The sequence below is a fragment of the Carcharodon carcharias genome, chromosome 14, assembly GCF_017639515.1.
Source record: "Carcharodon carcharias isolate sCarCar2 chromosome 14, sCarCar2.pri, whole genome shotgun sequence".
NCBI lineage: Eukaryota > Metazoa > Chordata > Chondrichthyes > Lamniformes > Lamnidae > Carcharodon > Carcharodon carcharias.
Genome location: NC_054480.1, coordinates 142212214 through 142233733, shown reverse-complemented (window position 1 = coordinate 142233733; position 21520 = coordinate 142212214). Strand labels below are relative to the sequence as shown.

The following is a 21520-nucleotide window of genomic DNA, read 5'->3' as shown; positions in this document are numbered from 1 at the left end:
ATCACGTTGCTGCCCATCCCACCAGAGCGGGGGTTACAGGACATCCCGGTGGGCCCCCATGGCATCCGACAGTCACTTGAGGGGCCTGTCATTAAACCGCGGGGACTGCAGTCTTCTTGCCTTTGAGGGCCAAGTCTCCCGGGCAGCACTGGTGAGGTGGAAGCAATGAGCGCTGTGCTTGTGGCTGGCCTTTAAACATGGTGCCCACCGTGATCCAATGGCTGGCGGGAGAATGAGGAGCCCGCCCGCCATGGAAACAGCGTGTTTCCTGGGAGCGCATAAAAAATGAGGCAGGCTCAGGATGATACAGCATGAAAACCCACCTTCGCCATCGGCAGGCAGCACGCCGTTATACCCACCCGCTACCACAATTTGTGCAAATTTGGGAAAATTCCACCCTGTGTCAGGTGAGTCCAGCATTGTATATTTTCTATGTTCACTGCTTCCACTGTGCAGTCTATATATTCTTTCTTCGTTCTTTCATGGAATCTGGGCATCACTGACAAGGCCAGCATTTGTTGCTCATAAACTGCTAGGGCCATTTCAGAGGGCAGTTAAGAGTTAAGCACATTGATATGGATCTGAAGTCAAGTATCAGACCAGGTGAGGATTGGCAGATTTCCTTCCCTAAAAGGTATTGGTGAACCAGGTGGATTTTTACAACAATCAATGATCACCATTACTGGGACTAGCTTTAAAATTCCAGATTTATTAATTGAATTTAAATTCCATCAGCTGTTGGTGATAGGATTTGAACCCATATCCCCAGAGCATTAGCCTGGGCTTCTGTATTACTAGTACAGAGAACGTTACCAATACACTGCCATCTCTCCTAGTTACATCACAGAATTCAACACAAAATCTCAATGCCCTCTACAGTATTCTGTTCCATGATGGTCAGGTGATGCTAGGACACCACCTACTTTATGTGGCTTGAAGTTGAATCACTGCTACTGCGCCCAGATTTTGTCACCAATACTGGCTGTTGTCCAAGAGTTTAAGAGGCACTTTCATAGTGTAATCACTGCTACATCATTAGCTAAACAGACCAATGCTCATTCCTACCCTCTGTTAATAGTAAACTTGATTCATAAAATCCAGGAGAAGCCAGGAACCTCGCCAGTGGGCAGTCAGGTCAGGACTTGTTTCATCTTGGTCCCTGGGGGATGAGGTTGCAAGACATTAATGAAGTGCACTGCTATCTGTACCACCAGAGCACTTGATATTGAAAAATAACCCAGCTGAGAATTGTTGCATTTCTCATTCCTAAAATTTCTTTGATTTCAGTGGGTTTATCAAAACTGACAAGGTATGGTTCATCTCAATTAGCTGTTTGTTATGGTTTAGTAAAGCCAGGTTATAAATAATGTTTGAATGTGTATTATGCCAGACTCAGTCCTGTCCTTTTCAAGATTAACTGCAGACTCAGGCTGTCACATTAAGCACTAATACAATGCAGGGAATACAAAGAAAAATCATGCATTAATGGTTTGCAGATCAGAAAAAAACTTCATTAAAATTTTGGACAGTTTGGACAGAATCAAAGTTGAAACATCGATTCACTGCAGCTTGTACAATAATACTGATTTCGAACAGGTTCAAGTTTTAACACAGGAAAATATTTTCAGAGTGGCTTTTATCGTAAAAATATTGAAATATTGCCACGACTAACTTGGTCCCCCTTTTTGATTCATTTACGTTTTCAATTCAAATTCTCATTATTTCATTTGAAGGTATCAAATTACAGAGGGTGCAGATGAGATTCACAACAATTGTTCCAGTGATGAGGAACTTCAGATGCACAGATAGATTAGAGAAGTTGGGACTGTTATCCTCAGAGAAAAGACGGTTGAAAGGAGATTTGATAGAGTTGTTCTAAATCATCAAGTGTTTGGACAGAGTGGATAGGGAGAAACTGTTCCCATTGGTGGAAGGATCAAGATTTAAGGTAATTGGCAAAAGAAGCAATGGAGACACGATGAGCAACTTCTTTACACAGCTGGTGGTTAGGAGCTGGAATGCACTGCCTGAGAGTGTGGTGGAGGCAGGTTCAATTGAATTGTTAGGGTCTGGAATGCGTTGCCTGAGAGTGTGGTGGAGGCAGGTTCAATTGAATTGTTAGGGTCTGGAAAGCGTTGCCTGAGAGTGTGGTGGAGGCAGGTTCAATTGAAACGGTCAAGAAGGAGTTGGATTATTATCTGAAAAGGAAGAATGTGCAGGGTTATGGGGAGGAAGCGGGAGTATGGCACTGGGCACATAGATCATTTTGGGGACCAGCGGAGACATGATTGGGCAAACAGCCTCTTTCTGTGCTGTACAATTCTGTGATTCCATACTGGGCAAATAATTCCACTAGCATCAAGCTGACCTTTACACATGCAAACTTTGATCTGTGACCAATTTTTCCACCTATGAATATTGATGTTAACGCAGTTCAGATCAGGTAACTCACACTGGCAGTCAAACCACGGAATTTCTTTCTAGCTCAGTTTATCACTGGGTGAACCCCTTGCACCATTATGGGGGACCCATAACATCTCTATTGTAAAACCTATGGCTTTGACCTACTCTTCCAACAGTGCCATATTATATACTCCAGAACTAATCAGTGTTGAGGAACCGCAAAATATAACTACCCGGAAAGTTTGGATAAGTCAGAGGCAAAAACAAAAATCCATGTTTTTTAACAATAACATTTTTATGGGTTTTTTTTAAAATTAGTGGTGACTTCAAGCAAGTCATGAAAATATGGAGTGAGTAGGAAAATACCACAAGCTTAGCATTGTCTTAATGTTACCCTGATCCATTTACATTACAGATAAGATCGTAATTTTCTATTACCAGTATTTACATTCTCGGCACCGCATTTATGACATATTTCAATTCATTTCCTAATCAACATGAAACTATCCATAATTCAACATGAAATGACACTAAATGATTCAACAGTCTATTGAAATTAAGAAAGGTTTGGGTTTACTATGGATTTCTAACCATCGCGCCACAAAATTATGCACCTCAAAGGAACGTTGGAACAGGAGTATGTCATTCAACCCCTCACACCTCTTCTGCCATTCAGTTAGATCCTGACTGATCTGTATCTTTCCTGATTACCTGTCTTGATTATACTGTTGTATATCATATTTGAGACACATGTCACACTTAGACCAGATTGGTTTAAATGTATATAAAATGCTGAGAATTTTGTTTGTGCTTGCCTCAAGTTGTTTAGTAGGGTGCACCAAACAACTTGTAGCAAGCACAGACAAAATCTACTAATTATCAATGAGTAGTGAGATAAAGCTACCAGTATAAAATATAAAAAGGAGGGGGATCCAGTGAAAGTTTTCCCAATATTTTTCATTTTAAGCTACTGCCTCTGACTCTCACTAGACCAAATTAATTCAACTCCATTGACCTATAGAAAAAAGATTTGGGTTTACTAGTCATTCATCACACCTCAATGTATGTATTGCATTTCCAAAGCATCTCATTTGAAAGTCTATGATAGGCAACAATACAATCAAGGCAGCAATTTAGGAAAGTAAAGATACAGGATCTAATTGAATGGCAGAATAGGCTCGAGGGGCTGAATGACATATCCTTATTCCAAAATTCCTGATAGCCAAATAGATTTAACAAGATAGTACTGTATACGCCAAGCTCCCAACATTTGTGTTGTTGACAACTCCCAGGATTGTTTCAATGATTGACTTAAAGACTGACTATTAACAGAGAATGCAAGGACTAGCTGTTTGTAAGATTCATTTACCTCCCTCCTCTCATATCCAGTGAGGTGATCCACAAAACCAGGAATTCATTATTAGGCGTTTGAAAACAGATGCCATTTTCTTGTAAATATTAAGGCAGCTTTTTGGACTGAATGCAACAAAATAATATGAGTTTTTTAAATTCAATTCTGTTTGAAGCAGCCACATATTATACAGTATACCGTTCCACAGGCGAGCTCATATCACTCATCCAATCATTTTCTTCACCCCCTAGCATACTATTCTTTTTGATTTGTACCCCCTAATACGCAGATTTTCATTACGTATCTGGGCCTTTGACCTTCCTTGCACAGTTAGTAAATCTGATCAGTAGTTGAATGCATTACTATTTTCCTCTGATCTCCAACATCACTCAGCTAGACAAAATAATGATGCCACTACATGCTCCAGTGGAGGGCCAAGGGAGTTGGTGCAGCCATCTTACAGTTAAGATATTAATCAAAGGCCCTGTGTGCCCTGTCAACTGGAGGTAAAAGATCCCACGGCACTGTTCCAAAGAAGAGCAGGAAAGTCCAAGCCAATGTTCATCAATCAACAATGCATAAGCAATTTACCTGGTCATTGCATTGCTGTTTTTGGGATCCTGTTTTGCACGAATTGGCTGCTCCTTTTTCTACATTACAACAATGACAACATTTCAAAAGTATTTCATTGGCTGTAAAACAATCTAGAAGATCCCCTAGTCATGAAGTAAGCCATACAAATGCAAGTCTTTCTTTCTTTTCCTAAATTGCTTCTCTTCTTTGAACTGTTCTCCTCCATCTTACAGACCCTGATGTATTTACTTATGTTACTTTGGTATCCAAGGGGAACATTGTATATTATTATTTATTTATCTATCTGCAATTGGTAAGAAAGGTATTATTCATTCCTTCGTTCGTTTTCCACCTTTGCTGTTTCTATTTACAAATTTCTTTGGTGAAAATTTCCACTCAAATCACATTTCATAATGGATTAGGATAAATGAATGAAAAAAATGGGTAATTCACTTTGAAAATAGCTGTGTCAACATTTAAAAATACGTGTCCATTTAAAGAAGTTGCTTTTGAAAATTTAGTCATTGCAAAACTTTTAGTTTGCATTTTATGGGATAACTTGTGTACTTTAACAAACAGGATGTTTAGGTGTTCTATTGTTGATGTAACGTTATGCCCATATCAGGTTCCTAACTTTATTCAATGTGGACTCTGAAATGAACCTTTTAATGAGATGCAGCCAATGTGCTGCAAAGATGGCCATTGAAGGTCAGACTTCAACTGTGTATTCAAAAACTGCCTCAATATCTCACAAGGACAGAAGGATACACTCCAGACACTAGGAGCTATCAACTATACCCATCCTGAGACCATCGGAAGACATTCCTAAATTGAATGGGTTTCTTCTGAAACAAAGAAGGTGATTGTCTTAATGAGTGTTTTAAAACAAGAAACCAGGATGTGGCTAATCAACCTAAGACCACCGCCATATTTGGAAAAGAAACTGAAATTGTGAGAAGCCACCTGGTAAGACAGCCATGTTTGTCCCTTTGTAAATTTAAAATGCTGACAACAGAAAGTAAGACACAGCAGCAGCAGAAAAGATATTAACACCTACGCCTTAAAAAGAACTGGAAGCTGTAACATCACAAGTTCTCCAAGCCTGTTCCTTTCCGGGTCCATCAATTCAGTAAATTGACCTCCTGGTAACAAGACTACAGGCAACTAACTTCATGACCTGCAGAAAGTCCATCCTTCAAGAGAATCCTGAAAAGACTTTGGCATACAATTTCAGCTGGTGAATTCACCTAAACTATCCCTCAGGAGTGAAGACATCATCTTCAACAGGTCTGCAACATGTGTTTTCCAGAACAAGACAATCACATGAATTATGAACTATTCTTTTGCTTATAACCTGTAAAAGTGCACTATTCTCTTTAACTGTAGTTTCCTTGAGTGTATTTGTGTGTATGACTGTGTAAGTGAGTGCTGTAGTGTTAGATTTTGGAGTGAGCACGTAAATGAACAATCCTCTTTATATAAACCCACAAAAAGATTGCTGCTGGTTATTCAAATTGTCCACACACTTAGGGATAAAAGACATACCTTCCTCTCTAAAGTCTACTGATTGCGGACAGTTGATAAGGGAATGGGGATTTCAGCAGTTTTCTCTTGCTCTGTAACAGAACACAATCAAACATATTGGCTTAAAGTTTCTGCTTTGGACACATTCAGAAAATTGCACTCAAAGTACCTTTGAAGTTGTGCTGGTTAGGTTACACTTCAAACTTCTGGTAAATTGATTTGCATACTCACAATTATAAAATCTTCAGTGAGGCAATGCAGTCCGGCTGTTTTGCAGAATGTAATCGGTTCTTTTTCAATATGAGTATTGTTTGATGGAATTAAGAGAGGTAAAACTGGAGCATTTTTACTTATACGGCTGGAAATGGATTTAGCACCAAAAAGGCATTTTAAATAAATGCCCAGTCTTCTACCTGTGAGTAACCTGATTTAAAATCACTAAAAATTACTTTTAAAAAATCTATACTGAATACTTTAATAGTTTCATTGCTGAACACTAGTTAGTTTTGTAATAAATTAAATATTTTTGATATATCAAAACTTTTGAAACACGCCTCCTAGTGACTGTCCACCCAAGAAAATGAGCACAACCCCAAACCAGCCCAGTTGATGATAAAAGGCTGAAATCAGTAAAGGTGATGATGTCAGCCTTATACTTTCAGACTGTTTAAACCAATTTCAAATTCTTAAGCTGCTGTGATGAGAAATGATCTCACGTTCCCTGGATTAATGCGCCAGTAACATAACCACGACACTGCATTGTACATCTGTCAGGTGCGCTCTCTGCATTCAATAGAAAGGACAGCAGAATCCAGTACAGAAGCGCAAGTCTCGCTCAGGAGTATGAGTAACCGTATGCCTGGATGAGCAATTGCTTCCATGGCAACTTGGTGGTTGTTAAAGGCAGCAACATTTGTATCATTGCTCCATCAAAGCAGCCTGTCACTAGGATAACATTTCAGTAATCACTAGAACTGCTTAACTCCAGCCTCAACAACTTCATTCCCACAAGATGGACAATGACACTGAGAAAGCATATCCCACAATTGCAGCTCATGAGAGAGGTAACCTTCTGCTCTGCTATTCAAAATTTCCTTATAGTAATTGTGGCAGTATATGAACTACCTTTCCTGATGCAATTACAATCTAAGTGGAGATGTGCTGAATAACTCAAAACGTGATTATTCGAAGTAGTATATGTAAATATTTGCTGTACTGCTGTAAAACAGGGCTTGAGTGTTAAAAGTTATATAGTGGAATGAAATCATAGTTTATAGTCAATGCTAAACGCTTGATTTTGGAGAGCTCTGTCACCCATCTTTTCACTGGCAGGAGGGTTGGCAGCCAGAGGACACAAATTTAAGGTGAAAAGGCAAAAGAACCAGAAGGGAGAGACTTTTTTTTGCAGACAGTTGTTATGATGTGGAATGCGCTGCCTGAAAGGGCGGTAGAAGCAGATTCAATGATAGCTTTCCAAAGGGAATGGGATGAATACTTCAAGAGGAAAGATCTGCAATCTGCAGAGCTATGTACAAAGAGGACTGGGACTAATCGGATACATCTTTCAAAGAACCAACAAAAGCACAGTGTTCTGTATAATTCATCCAGATGCTGTCTACAACATTTAAGTATCTATAATAACTCAATTATGTGCTACAATGCAGCCAGTAAATACAGTGTTCATTCTAAGCTGGGTTTGCAACGATTCATATTCTGCTTTGTAATTGTCACCCCAGGTGGTAAAGTGTGTATTTTGAACAGCATTAAATGCCAGTACTGCAACACATGTATAGCACAGAAGAAAGTGTAGGTCAGAATTTAAGAATGTTTTATTACTGAAGTATAAACTAGGATCTATTTGATCAATAAATGATGTGCTAGATAAGCATTTGAAGATAATTACACTTCATTGATACAGGGAACCTTAAATGAAATCCTGTCCTTTTCGTTCAATGTTCAGCCAGGTTTGTGGTGCCATTTCTACACATGTGCATATGATTATTGATGCACCCTCTTCAACATGCTTGTAATTGTGAAAATTCTTAACACCTGTGAATGAACGCCTATTATATGATGCAAATTCCAAAACCTTAAACGGGAAGGAAAGTTTAAGTTGGTGGGGGGGTGGGGGTCACACCTGCTCAAAGTATTCTTCCATTTTGCATTAAAAAGGGTATTAAACTTCTCATTTGACATCAAGTTCCTCACCAGTACAGAAACCAGAAACCCAGTGTACCAGGTCCTCTTAGGTGCTCCAGCAAAGTCACCGAAGGGACAGCATTTCTGGAATGGTTCCCAAAATGTAAAGCAGTTGGAAAACAGGTTACTAAATGAGTCCAGCTGTGTCAACTTGGGCTTGGGAATATTCAGCCTGGAGTCAGAAGGTGCATAGTTCAACTTCCACTCCAAGACTTGAGCACGTAAGTACTCTAGTACTGAGAGATTGCTGCGTTGTTCGAGGTGCCTTGCAGTGGACAAGACTTGAGGTCCTATCCGTCTGCTCAGGTGGATGTCAAGGATACCATTGTAGTCTTTTCAGAAGAGCAAGGCATTCTTCTTATGCCTCAACCAATAGAACTGCCAGTCCATTAATTTGCTGCTTGTCAAACGTTGTTGAACACAAAATAGCCTCCTACATAACTACGGAAGGTAATCCCTTGGCTGTAAAATGCTTTGGGGCATCCTGAGGGATGAGACACTATATAAATTACTCACTGGGTATCCCACAAAGTTTCACTTCAGAGAAAGCTATTACGTAGATGAGTTAATTGACTGGAAATAAAACTTGTTATACCATAGATAATGGCAAAAAATGGAAATTATTGCAAATTCTAGTCCTTCATGCAACATTGTAGTAACTATTTTATTGTTTGCATATTTCAAGAAAATATTGGCCAGGATTTCATTCTTTAAAAATGATAAGCGCTGATAGTCTCACTGTTATTTTTAACACAAAACACACACCAATAACAATTCTCTAAGGTTGCGCAATACTCTCCTGTTGCACTAACTTCCTCAAAATATAATAACTCCTGTTTCAAGTTTTCAACATATCATTTTGTAATAAATATTTTGCTGCGATTGAAATAGAAAAGAAACCAGGGAACAATGAAACATACATTTTATTCTATCCACTTGTGAAGAAGAAACGATGAGCAAGATTTTTCTGACTTATTCACCCTGTGAGCTCTCTACATATGTGACAAGACTTCTCCATGGAAGAAAGCACCCTAGGAATGATCAAAATTGGAGATCACAAACACAGTGTTATTTTCTCCACATTTTATGAGATCTGAAATTCATACTGGCTGCTCGTAGGCCTCAGATAAGTGAGTCAGAAATCCACACCAATCTTTGTTTAAAGACTGCCCATCTATAAAATTAAGGGACGCCTCATTAGCTGTTTGTATGAAGCAATCTTTTTGTAGCTCATGTGAGGCTGGAAAATTAACCCTTTTTATTTTGATTTTATTTTACTTTGTCACCACTTCCTATTCCCCTGAAGATATCCAGGTGCACTCAGTTTTCTGGCTGGATCCTTTTTTTAAAAATGTATTCTCGGATTACATATAGCAAGGTTGCACTTATTGCCTCTTCCCACTTGGCCTGATGAAGTGGCTGGGGGTCTTCCCCTCGAATCTCTGCAGTTCTAGAGGTGATGGTGCTCCCACGATGGTGTTCAGTAGGAATCCTATGATCTTTGTTCCAGCAACAGTCCAGACCAGGAAGGTGTTTGACTTGGAAGGGAGCTTGTATGTGATGGTGTTCAGTGACATCGGTCCCAATATTTACTGGGTCCTGATTTCCAAGGAAATTTCTGATCAGGAAACTTAATTGGAAGTCTGGGTTTCTCTGAACATGCATGTGTGTGTGTATGTGTTTTTTTTTAAACTGGATCCTCCACTTGGGAGCCCGTCTGATTGACAGGATTGGATTCATTTTGAACAGGTAAATTTATGCCCCTGGGGTAGAGATTGCAAGTACTGGTGTGTACAGAATGGCTTATAGGCTCAGAGGTGATTACAGGGAGTCAGAGGGAGATCAAAGGCAGAGACGGGCTTCAGAGTGGGGGGAGGTGATCATGTGGGGGGCTGTCAGTGATATAATGGGAGTGGAGTCCCCTTCTTGGTTGGTAGTTGGTGACTGAGAGAGGTTCATGCCTCATTAGTTATTTGTATGAAGCGATTCATGTCCAGTCGTGGGTGTGGAAGCGGTGATTGTGTAGAGGGTTTATTCGTTGGGCAGTCCAATTGTAAAGGAGGGGCAATCAGTGGATGGTCTGATTGCGGGGAAGGAAGCACAATATCTTGAGGAATCTGGAAGAAACACCCTAGAGTGATTAACACAACACTTACTGTTAGTGACAGGAAGGTGTGTTCAATCTCTGTGGCAAACTTCTATCCCTGCCACACAATTAGATAAGAGAATGCAATGTATGGCCCCTATCCAGAACTGGGAAAATACCAAACAGTCTAATTGCCCCTCCTGGAAACTAATACAACAGGTTCCCTCTCCCAAATCCATAATAGACCTCCACAGATGGCAAAATGTATTAATGCACAGAACACCATTGTTCCCCAGATTGCAGAGAACAATTGACCCAACCAGATCTTCCTATAGGGCTAAGTGAGCCCCAATGTCCAATGTGCTGAACATCACCCCCCAACTTATTTTTGCCTCAAATATAAATTACTGTACAAATATGCACAACTAGGCTGTCGATGTACGCTTTGTAAATGTTACGGTGAGAATTTATATCACTGTTACATCTGTGTATGACTTTTTTAAAAAGTTAATGTTTGGACTTCACTACATGAAAACTTTAATTTTAAAGATGTATTATACCTATACTAGTAATTGACAGCTTGTCAGTTTTCTCATTTTCACATACAATCTATTTCTATCTATTTGGTCTCGGGGGGGGTTGGTGGGGGGGACCTGTTCTATCACTTTAAAGCGAGGCCCCCTGTAGTGCATCCATGCAGAATCCAGATTAGATATTTAGTAGAAATGTACCTCATGCAGACAAATGATGATTCAGCTCTGGCTTGAAACCAGTCAGAGCTAATAATTAAAATAACTATGACCATCCAACAAATTAACACTTTGGCTTCAAACGTATGCTGACAAAAATGGTTCATTCCTTTTTTTAAGAACAGGATGTTGGAATTAGTCTGCCAGACCACAGTCTGATGTCACGTCACGCCCGCTGAAAAAAACTTGACCTGCTACAAGATCAGAAGTAAGGGTTCAGCGGACAGGGGAGTTCGTAGCGACCAAGATTATTTCGGTTGTTGCTGGTGACATCCTCCATTTTGCTGGTATCATCAGTGAAACATATAAAATTATGCTGAAAGTAGTAAGATATCTTCCCGCAGCATTCTTGTATTAGGATGGTTCCATTTTGTCATTTTGTACATGGAAGAAAGACTCGCCTTTATATAGCGCCTTTCATGACCGTCAGGCGCCTCAAATCGCTTTACAGTCAATGAAGCACTTTTGAAGTGTAGTCGGTCTATAATGTGGAAAATGTGGCAGCTAATTTTTTCACACAGCGAACTTCCACAAACAGCAATGTGATAATCATCAAGGTAACCTGTTTTATTCTGTGATGTTGATTGAGGGACAAACATTGGCCAGGACGCCAGGGATAACCCCCCCCTGCTCTTCTTCAAATGAGTTTTTACGTCCACCAGGGTAGGCAAGTGAGGCCGATCGTCTCATCCAAATGACAACACCCCCAGCGGCAATGTTTCCCTGAAGGGCCAGCATGGATTTCTGTGCTCAAACCCCTGTCAGGAGACTTGAACTCAAGAGTTCGCAGGCAAGAGTGAGCTGAGCTAAAATCCTCCAGCCACATAGGACTAACCACCTGAAGGACGGATGGTTACAGTCGTGGGAGGAGTGGATATATAACATAACGCCTGCTAATCAGCCGAATGTTTCGGTGGACAAAAACAGAATTACCTGGAAAAACTCAGCAGGTCTGGCAGCATTGGTGGAGAAGAAAAGAGTTGACGTTTCGAGTCCTCATGACCCTTCCACAGAACCGAGTGAATATAAGGAGAGGGGTGAAATATAAGCTGGTTTAAGGTGGGGGAGTTGTGGGGGAGAGAAGTGGGGGGGTGGATGGTGTGGTTGTAAGGACAAGCAAGCAGTGATAGGAGCAGATAATCAAAAGATGTCACAGACAAAAGAACAAAAGAACACAGAGATATTGAAGGTGGTGATATTATCTAAATGAATGTGCTAATTAAGAATGGATGGCAGCGCACTCAAGGTACGGCTCTAGTGGGGATGGGGTGGAAAGACTAGTGGGGCATAAAAGATTTAAAAATAATGAAAATAGGTGGGAAAAGAAAAATCTATATAAATTATTGGGAAAAACAAAAGGAAGGGGGAAGAAACAGAAAGGGGGTGGGGATGGAGGAGGGAGTTCACTCAGTTCTGTCAAAGGGTCATGAGGACTCGAAATGTCAATTCTTTTCTTCTCCGCCGATGCTGCCAGACCTGCTGAGTTTTTCCAGGTAATTCTGTTTTTGTTTTGGATTTCCAGCATCCGCAGTTTTTTGTTTTTATCCGAATGTTTCGGTGGGCCAGAATGTTTTAGTCGGCGGGCAGGCTCGCTGGGGACAGTGGCGGGGCTGACCACCGCCCGCAATCGGCTCCGCGCCGCCATTTTACGTGGGCGGGTCGATGAAGGCCGGCCCAGCGTACGAGGTGAGCCGAAGCACTCGGCCCAACCTCAGGGAGATTGAGGGGATTTTGAAATGATTAAATGACTGGATTTAAAATCTAATTATAAATGTGTCTCCTCACTTGAGATGAGACATGTTCGACATTTCGTAAAAAATATTTATTTAATTAATAAAAGCTTTAGGAAACCTCATCCCCCTCGTGGGTGAGGCTTCCTAAAAAAAAAACGTGAAGGCCGCTTGGCCTTTTTCGCCTTAATGGCCTTAATAGGCTGTTTACATATCGGCGGGCGCGCAGCAGACTTCTGCGCCCCCTGCCTGCCGAATGAAACATCGCCAGTCAGCGCGATGATGTCAGGACACGCGCCCAATGTCATCACGTGTCATTTTACACACCTTGTGTCAAGCCCGCTCACCCCTCAGGCCGACTGAAAAATCTTGCCCCGTGTTTCACCCTGTGCTCCAAGGGAAGAGTGTGAAGGTGCGAAACCATCTTCTCGTGTCCACATGTGGATTCTAATTACTTTATAATAACGATTTGCATGACAACCACCCCCCTCACTTCCATTTCAGCACCACCACCCCCTCCCATCCCACGAGGCTATTGCTGATAGGAAAGTTACTTTTCTTTAATTCTTTCATGGCAAAGCCAGCATTTGCTTCCCATCCCTAATTGCCCTTGAGTGAAGTGGAGTGGCTTGTTAGGCCGTTTCAAAGAGCAATTAAGGGTCAACCACATTGCTGTGTGTCTGGAGTCACACCTAGGCCAGGCCAATAAGAATGGCAGATTTCCCTTCCCTCAAAGACATTAGTGAACCAGATGGGGCTTTAGGGCAATCGATGATAGTTCATAGTCACCATTACTGAGACTAGCTTTCAATTCCAGATTTATGATTTATTATAAAAACAAAAATACCTGGAAAAACTCAGCAGATCTGACAGCATCTGTGGAGAGGGATCCAGTTGATGTTTTGAGTCCGTTTGGACTCGAAACGTCAACTGTATCCCTCTCCACAGATGCTGTCAGACCTGCTGAGTTTTTCCAGGTATTTTTGTTTTTGTTCTAGATTTCCAGCATCCGCAATATTTTGCTTTTATCTTCATGCTTTATTAATTGAATTTAAATTCCACCAATTTGAACCCGAGCTCCCAGAGCATTAGCCAGGAGGCCTCTGGATTACTGGTCCTGCGACATTACTGCTACGACACCATCTCTGCCGAAAGTTATGGCAAGATATCTGTTTCCGGTTTCTCGGAGTGCTGTTTTCCATTGGTCACCAGAAGATTCTCTAGTGCACTTAATTTGCCAGCTTTGGGAAGTTTCGTTCCTGTGATCTTTTTTTAAGCTTCTCATTCTCTGGTTTTGTACAGGGCCTGGACCAGGAAGATATGGGTTACCCCCAGCAATTGGGTTTGTGGGCCATGATTACACCAAACACACAAATCCCGCATACACGTTTGGGAAAAAACACAGCAGTGCACGTAAGTAAACAGAATTCAAGTAATAAAACAACTGTTTCTTTCATCACAATGTGATAAGGCAAAGAATTTTAGACACATTTCAGTCAAAAATGTAGCATCAAGAGGTCTTATAGGTCATTCTGTCATTGCTTTGGTAAAATAATATTTCAATTCTACTACCAACATTCTGGTCAAATAAAAAAAATCATTATTTCTTTCTTTTAACTATTGTTTGTGCATATATTATGCACCACTGTTACTAGAACAGACCTTTCTCACAATTGCCACTGACAGTTTCTAAGAACGTGAAAGGGGGTCAGAGAGAGAGATCGAAGGCAGAGACGGGGTTCGGGGTCCAGGGAGGTGATCATGTGAGGGTTTGTCAGTGATATCATGAGGGCGCGGGTCCTCTTCTTGAGGGGCAATTGGTGACTGTGAGCGGTTGTCCAATTGTGGGGCTGGAAGCAAGATGGTTTGAGGGACCTGAAAGAAACATTCTAGAGAGATTAACACAACACTCACTGTTAGTGACTGGAAGTGTGTTTACTCTCCGTAGCAAACTTCTATGTCTGCCATGCAATTAGAATAAGAATAGAGTGCCTGATAAGAGAATGCAATGTACAGTCCCTGTCCAGAACTGGGAACATATCAAACATGTCTAGAAAGACAGACATAGGGCAGTGTTCCTGCTATTCTATCAGGACCACCATTTTGCCAAGTGGATGTTTGAGTGACTCCAGGTGCACGTCTTCAACCACCCACAGCCTACTGCATTATCCCAGCAGTGTGTGCGGCATTATCAGATAATGGTGTGCTCATTATCGAGCTTGCCACATAATATGACCTGGCTAAGGATATGTGCACAGCTAATAATTTTTTTCAGAGAATACTACGAGCAGCTGGTTTAAAATACTTGAATATGAACAAGGTTGAAACTTCTTGTTTAGCAATTTGAGAGTAAGTTACATAAAGTTCAAATACGTGTTCTTTCCACGATATTGAAATAATAGATTCAGTACTCAACATTGAAATCTTTAAATAATGTATTCCAATCCTTGGAAAAACAATGTGATGCTGTGAATTATTGTATATGTCTAACTGCTTAATGTGTGTCTATAATTACTCTGTCCATTATTTTAAAGGAGATTTAAACCATTTTGGACACTAATTAATTATACAGCCACCTAAAGTTATTGTTAATTTTCCACATGATGATTCATGGGCTGTGGGCAGAATTTTCCCAGAATTGCACTAAGCGTAGTAGCAGCGGGTAAAATGGTGTCTACCCACCAACGAAAATGGCAGGTTTTCACGTCGTATTGTTACAAAGTCTGCCTCATTATTCATTCATCCCTGTGAAACACGCCGTTTCCATGGCAGCTGGGCTCCCATTCGCCCGCCCACCATCACCTCACTGATGCATCATGTCGACCGCCATCTTTAAAAGACAGCTGCCAACAAAGCACTCATCACCACCAGCTCACCACCGCTGCCCGGGAGATATGGCCAGCAAAAGACAAAAGACTACAACACCAGCCCCCCCCTGCCACCGCTTCAACAACGGGTCATTCGAGTGACCACTGGATGCCGCGGAGGCCCGCCAGGATGTGCTCTACCCCGGCTCTGGCCCCAGGATGGGCAGCAAAGTCACCAACCTGGCTTGGGAGGTGGTGGCAGTGGTGGGCAGGGCAAATGCCCTGCAGAGGGGGACAGCCACCCAGTGCCGCAAAAGGATGAACGATCTCCTCCGTACCACCAGGGTAAGTCACTCTTCTCATCACTCCCGTCTCACACACTCACAAACCCAGCACACACCCACAGGGCCCTCACTCACGGCCAGTGCAAGGGACATCACCGTTCGCTCTCTCACACACACACACCAGCATTGTCCTCATCCCGTCCACAGGACCACTCACCACCCACACAGGCCAAGCACACTTATCATCTGGCTCGGCAGGCATCCTGATACACTCTCACCATCTGTATCCATGCAGGACAAAACAGGTACATAACAGGAGGGAAAGGTCACAGGCAGGTGGAGAGATGCCAGAGATCAAAGTTCTGACAGAATTGGAAAACAGAGCCATCTCGCTGGCCGGCGATGACCAGGACTGGTCCTGTGAGGTCGGTGCAGCTCTACCAAGTGAGCATCTAGCAGTGTAAGATCCATCAGACAGCCATGCTGTGAGTGATGTGTCCTCTTTCACAGGTCGCTGCCAGGCACTAATTATCTCCCCTTGGCACATCTGCCAAACAGCCAACAGAGTCCATGACCCAAGGCCTCCAATCAAGACCCGAAGAAACCCCTGGAGAGGAATCTGGAGGCACCCTCCCTGAAGTCCTGTCACAGCTTCACCCACACCCTCCACCAGTGCGGAGACACACACCTCGATGGGACCTAACTTTAGAGTAGCCTCGGGATCACGGATCTGGTGAGCACATCGCACATTCTGATCCACAGCAGGCCGAGACAGGGACTTCCCAGGCCCCCGACACCCGGAGGACTGCTGGAAGCCCGAATCTTGCTGAGTCCGAGTCAGATGAGAAGCCTCTGGACTTGGTCAAGTCACAGTTGCTGGAGCTGCAAAGGCAAGCTCGGGAACATCAGGAAGGGATGTCCATTGCACTCCTCAGATTGCAAGGCATGAAAGAGGAGTCTGTCCATCTTCAGGCTGAAGTGATAACGCCAACATTGCAATGCACTGCGTTCAACACTGGTAGGATGATGCCCGCCATGGAGACCTTGGTTCAGGACGTTGCTCCTGCACTGCTGCATGGGCTTAACTCCATCACTGATGCCACAGTTGGCATCCAGCAATGTGTACGCAAGAGGGGTGCTGGGCAATTCAATCTCACTCCAGTTACCCTTTCCGCTCACAGAGTCAGCCAGGGGCCCTCAGGCACCCATAGGGAGGAGGATCAACAGGTGCACGCTCTGGGCCCATCCACCCAGGTGATTCTGGGAGTAATCGGCCCATCTGACTCCCTTCTTCCTGTGACCCCAGCAGCTCCAGCTTTACAGGCCGAGAGGGGGCCACTGCCATACAGCAGGACCCTGAAAGCAGGCTGGGGCCCTCCAAATCTCGGCCCTCCAGAGGACGCCCGTCAAGGTCATCACAGACAGGGTGTCACAGTCAGCAGGCTGCCTCCACCTCCGCTATGGATGTCCGGGGAGCACCAAGACATAACAGCAGCGTTAGGAAAGTTAAGTAAAAGTAGTTGCACAGTCTGGACACAGGTGTTGATCTCTTGTACATACTGTTCACTATTGTCAATAAACTCCTAAGAATATCTCCCTGCCTATGGCTCCTTGTTCTGATGAGCAGTGTTCTCATCACTCAGATGTGAAACCTTTCTGCACAAGATAAAAGGCAGATGACTTACTCCAGGGCTTCTTCCCTGTGTCTGTGCAGCCTTCAGACCACAGTGATGGTCCTGGACACATTACTGATGCCTGCACCTTGGCGGTGCTGGTCAGAATGTAGTGGGCAGGCCCCACAGAGTTCTCTCATTCTCTCTGTGCGCTCTCAGCACCATTAAGGTGGGACTGCCCCCATCACACCACCATCTGCAACCAGTGTCTGCTCCAACAAGTTGTGAGTCAAACCCCAATCACATCACTGTGGCTGTGCCTGATCCATCTCAGTTACAGGGGCATGGTCAGTTTATACAGGCGTCCCTAATGCATGGGCATTACCCTGACCCCCACCTCGATTGCCTGTGTGCAGGGAATGCAGCGCTAGGGCAGCACTTAACCAGCTCCCCGCAACTCAACAGTTGCCTCCGAGGCTGGCCAACCTTTGCCCCCACCCCCGGACACCCCCACCACCCCCCCCAACCCCGCCACCATCAGCGCTCATCTCCGAGTCCAGGCATCAGTTGCCCCTGAGGCCTGTAAACAAGAGACGAGCTGTAGAGAACGCTACTGCTCACTCACCTCAGTTCCCTCAGAGTGAAAGCCATCCAGTGCTGGTCACCTGCGTGCTGCTGTGAAACAGCGTTTTCCCGCTGACATGGACGGATGAGACAGCAGGGGCTCCACGACCCTGGCGAGATGGCCTTTTAATTATATGACAATTAGCTCCCCTCTGACTGATGGTGGGAAACGCAGCCAGCCATTGACGTGCTGAGCAGACAATGGCGACCTGTCTTCATGCCGCTGTGAAGCAGATCGCACTGTATTTTCCACACAGGCCACCTATCACCCCCATCACCAGCAGGCACGGAAAATTCTGCCCTGTATTTCTGTAAATGTTTACTGTTCCTTCTGCAAAACTTTGTCGTTTCTTTTAGTGAGCAGTCATGTAATACTAACGCAGGTTCCTGACAGTAATAGCATTGCCAGTGTCAACATTGGTGCAAACTACAAAAAACCCAGCAAGCAGTGACAAATGGGGAATATGTCAAAGGAGAGGGAAGCATGACTTAATTCAAATTCGATATCTGTAAGCTGATTAAAACCTTAAAATAATTTTCTTTACCCTTTCTCTTGTCAGTGTATGAAGTCAACTGCAGCCCAGGACCTCGGTATTATGTTGATCCAAAGATCACACGATTCGGCAGGAATGGAACGCCAGCATACTCCATATTGGGCAGAGTGAAAACCTCCCGTGAGAAAAGCTATCATTAAATACAGTATCAGAGATTTTGTAAAAGTATCATCATTTGGGGCAGTATTGCTAGTGGTTATTAATTTTGAGCTAGGAGGAGCATTAATGCCTTCCTCGACAAAAAAATCACACAAAGGACTACTTATGAAAATATCTTGAATGGTCTGTGGTGGTTCCTTTGACTGTTAGTTAGGTTGCTCAAAGGCTAGTGTCAGTGGGTGGTCATGTATGGCCGATCCACCTAACAGTATCTCAAAATTGCATGTCACTGATCCCTGATATGAATGGGCTAATGAAGCTTCTGTCCACTTCTGACAGACGCCTTTGGACCCTCTCCTGTTTGAGGACCCCGACCAGAGTGGTGGAAATTGAGAACTTGGTAGGAACAAGATAGTGAGTGACGTGGCCACTATTTTCATTAATGCTATGATCCCATTCCCACCCTGTAGGAGGATGAAAATCTGCCCCAGTGTTTCTCTGCTGGGTTAATGGTAAATGTGCTCTACCTTGTCTTGTATAAGCTATAGGGTTTGATCCCTAATCTGTCCCTGGTCTCTGCTAGATTTGTCTTTCTGTCTAATTCCCATGGGGATTCTCCTGATCTCCAGCCTTAACAGGAAGATTGATGGAAAAGAGGGTAAGTAGCTGTTTGCAATGTTTCTTCAGGGTTTCTGCTGAGCCACATCTATACAGTGGAGATGTCTTGAATGGTCTGTAGTGGGTCCTTTGACCGTTAGTTAGGTTGCTCAATGGCTAGTGTCAGGGGGTGACCATGTATGGCGATCCACATAACAGTATCTCAAAATTGCATGTCATAGATCCCTGATATGAATCAATGGAAATTATACGCATTTCTCACCAGGAGCAGCAGTTTGGTGATAAAATGGGCGGAAGCACCTCTGGTCTAAGCTCGTGAAAAATATACATAGGATCCTGCTCCTGATTCTTCAATGGGCTGTTGTGTGAAGTAAAAGGATTCTCATGCTGATTAGAAGTTCAGGAGAACCTAAGGTTTCCACAACCCATAGAATAGGAAAAAATCTATCCACATGTAACTGGACTCGAGTATCAGTCTAAATGGTAATTCAAGTTTGGCACTCCAGCCTCCACATCCCAGAAGTGTCTGGAGCTGGGGTCAAACCCTAAACCTTCTGATGGTCAGGCAGGAATGCCACCACCAACCCAAAGTCTGTGGATGCTGGGTGAGAACAGGAATGGGCTTGGCTCCTGCACAGCCAAGTGCAAAACCCCATCTCCGCTGGCAAGTTCCTGCATGAGGAATGGTCACTTGCTCAAGGTACCACAGCAATGGGAACAGCTGTGGAGCCTTCTCCCAATGCGAGTCAAGGGAGGAAGTTAGAGAGAGACACTGAAAGAGAGGAAAAAATGTAAGAAAAGTGTTTCAAACTAAAATTCTGTACTTGCTTTTATAGTGTTCCAGCTTGTTATCTGTTTAATGTTTTTTTTTTGGACAATTTAGATGTTTTGCGGACACCAGGAACACCTGGACCAGGTGCATATAATCCAGAGAATGCACCCCACCTCAATGAACACAGATCACCAGCGTATTCCATGGGATCCCGAACTAGATATCGCAAGTTGGATGTGGTTCCTGCTCCTAACAGCTATACTCTTCCATCCCTAATAGGAGCAAAGGTTCCCACCAAGCCTTCCAGTGCTAGTTTCTCAGTCACTGGGAGGACGAAAAGAGAAGATCTGTCCAAAACCCCAGGGCCTGGCCGGTACAATCGCACCGACCCCAACGTTTACTTGCGAAAACTTCCAGCCTACTCAATGCTGGGTCGAAATGATTTGCCCACCTATTATACTCAGAAGCCAGGACCTGGAGCGCATAGCCCTGAAAAAGTGACCATCAACAAGCCAAGTGTCCCAGCATTCTCTATGGGAATGAGGCATTCAGAGTTTGTCACTCCTCTTATCATTGATATTTCAGATTGAGGTCAATCTTGTTAACTAAGGCCAAGAATTTTGGTCAATAGCAGCTTAATTCTGTCTTGAAGTCTTTGTGACCCTTAAAATATGAATTCTGCACCTTACAAAGCCAATATCTGACTTTTATATTATTTTCGTATATTTTTATTGCTTCCTTTTAATAGATTTTACAAGGGGCTTCTCGTTTATATTGGTAACCTGGAGTATGTACTCAGAATAGAAAGGCGTTGATTAAATAGTACAATGATCAGGGCAACAATTAGTCTCTACTGTTTGGAAAATACACAACACTATACAATTAATAGGTATTAACTGTGAAATCCTTCGAACCAAAGATGGTAATAATTTAAGAGACGTCACAATTGTCATTGCTTCTGAATTTAAAATTACTCTTTTCTCCACCATGAAATGTATAACTGCTTGAGGCTTAAGGAACAACTCTGATTTTCTTCCCTACTTCATAAATATTTGTAATTCCACAGAATGATGCTTCTTGATGATTTTTTTTTCTTTTATAAATTCATTCTGATCTTACTTCATGTTACTTTTTACCTTCCAAATATTGCATCCTGCATATGGCAAATCATGCTAAAGCACAGCTCTGCTGACAGTAGTGACTATGTAGTGCCTCCCCAATTTCCATTTTCACACATGGGTGTGAATGGCGAGTCCCAATGGACCACTTTTCATAGAATACAACGGGATCATCAACTAAGGTCAGAAGTAGGAAAACTAGGCAATTGTTCCCCACCTGAGGTTGGTTACTTGAAATTGGCTAATTCAATAAGTCAGGAATTGAAGCTGAGACCTTCCATATGGGAATGGATTAGCAAAAGACTGAGATTGATCATGGAACCTTCCTTAGAATCTGAGCCATCAGTGCCAAATCACATGGTGCACTTATTCTCTAAAGCATCAGAAAAGCTTCCATCGATTTAGTGCAAATTCAG

The 21520-nt window shown here is 43.0% G+C and overlaps 1 protein-coding gene across 1 annotated transcript; it reads left to right on the top strand.

Moving 5' to 3' along the window:
- Window positions 1-6863: 6863 nt before the first annotated feature.
- odf3l2b (outer dense fiber of sperm tails 3-like 2b) lies at window positions 6864-20576 on the top strand. The gene is made up of 4 exons (XM_041205563.1): window positions 6864-6915; window positions 13918-14028; window positions 18504-18617; window positions 20116-20576. The coding sequence occupies exons 1-4, from the start codon at window positions 6864-6866 to the stop codon at window positions 20574-20576; spliced, it is 738 nt and encodes a 245-aa protein (XP_041061497.1).
- Window positions 20577-21520: the final 944 nt, after the last annotated feature.

Coding starts and splice junctions, on each gene's coding strand:
- odf3l2b (XM_041205563.1), top strand. CDS start 6,864: ATGGACAATGACACTGAGAAAGCATATCCCACAATTGCAGCTCATGAG. Junction 6,916..13,917: donor AATTGCAGCTCATGAGAGAG/GTAACCTTCTGC, acceptor GGTTTTGTACAG/GGCCTGGACCAGGAAGATAT. Junction 14,029..18,503: donor GAAAAAACACAGCAGTGCAC/GTAAGTAAACAG, acceptor TTCTCTTGTCAG/TGTATGAAGTCAACTGCAGC.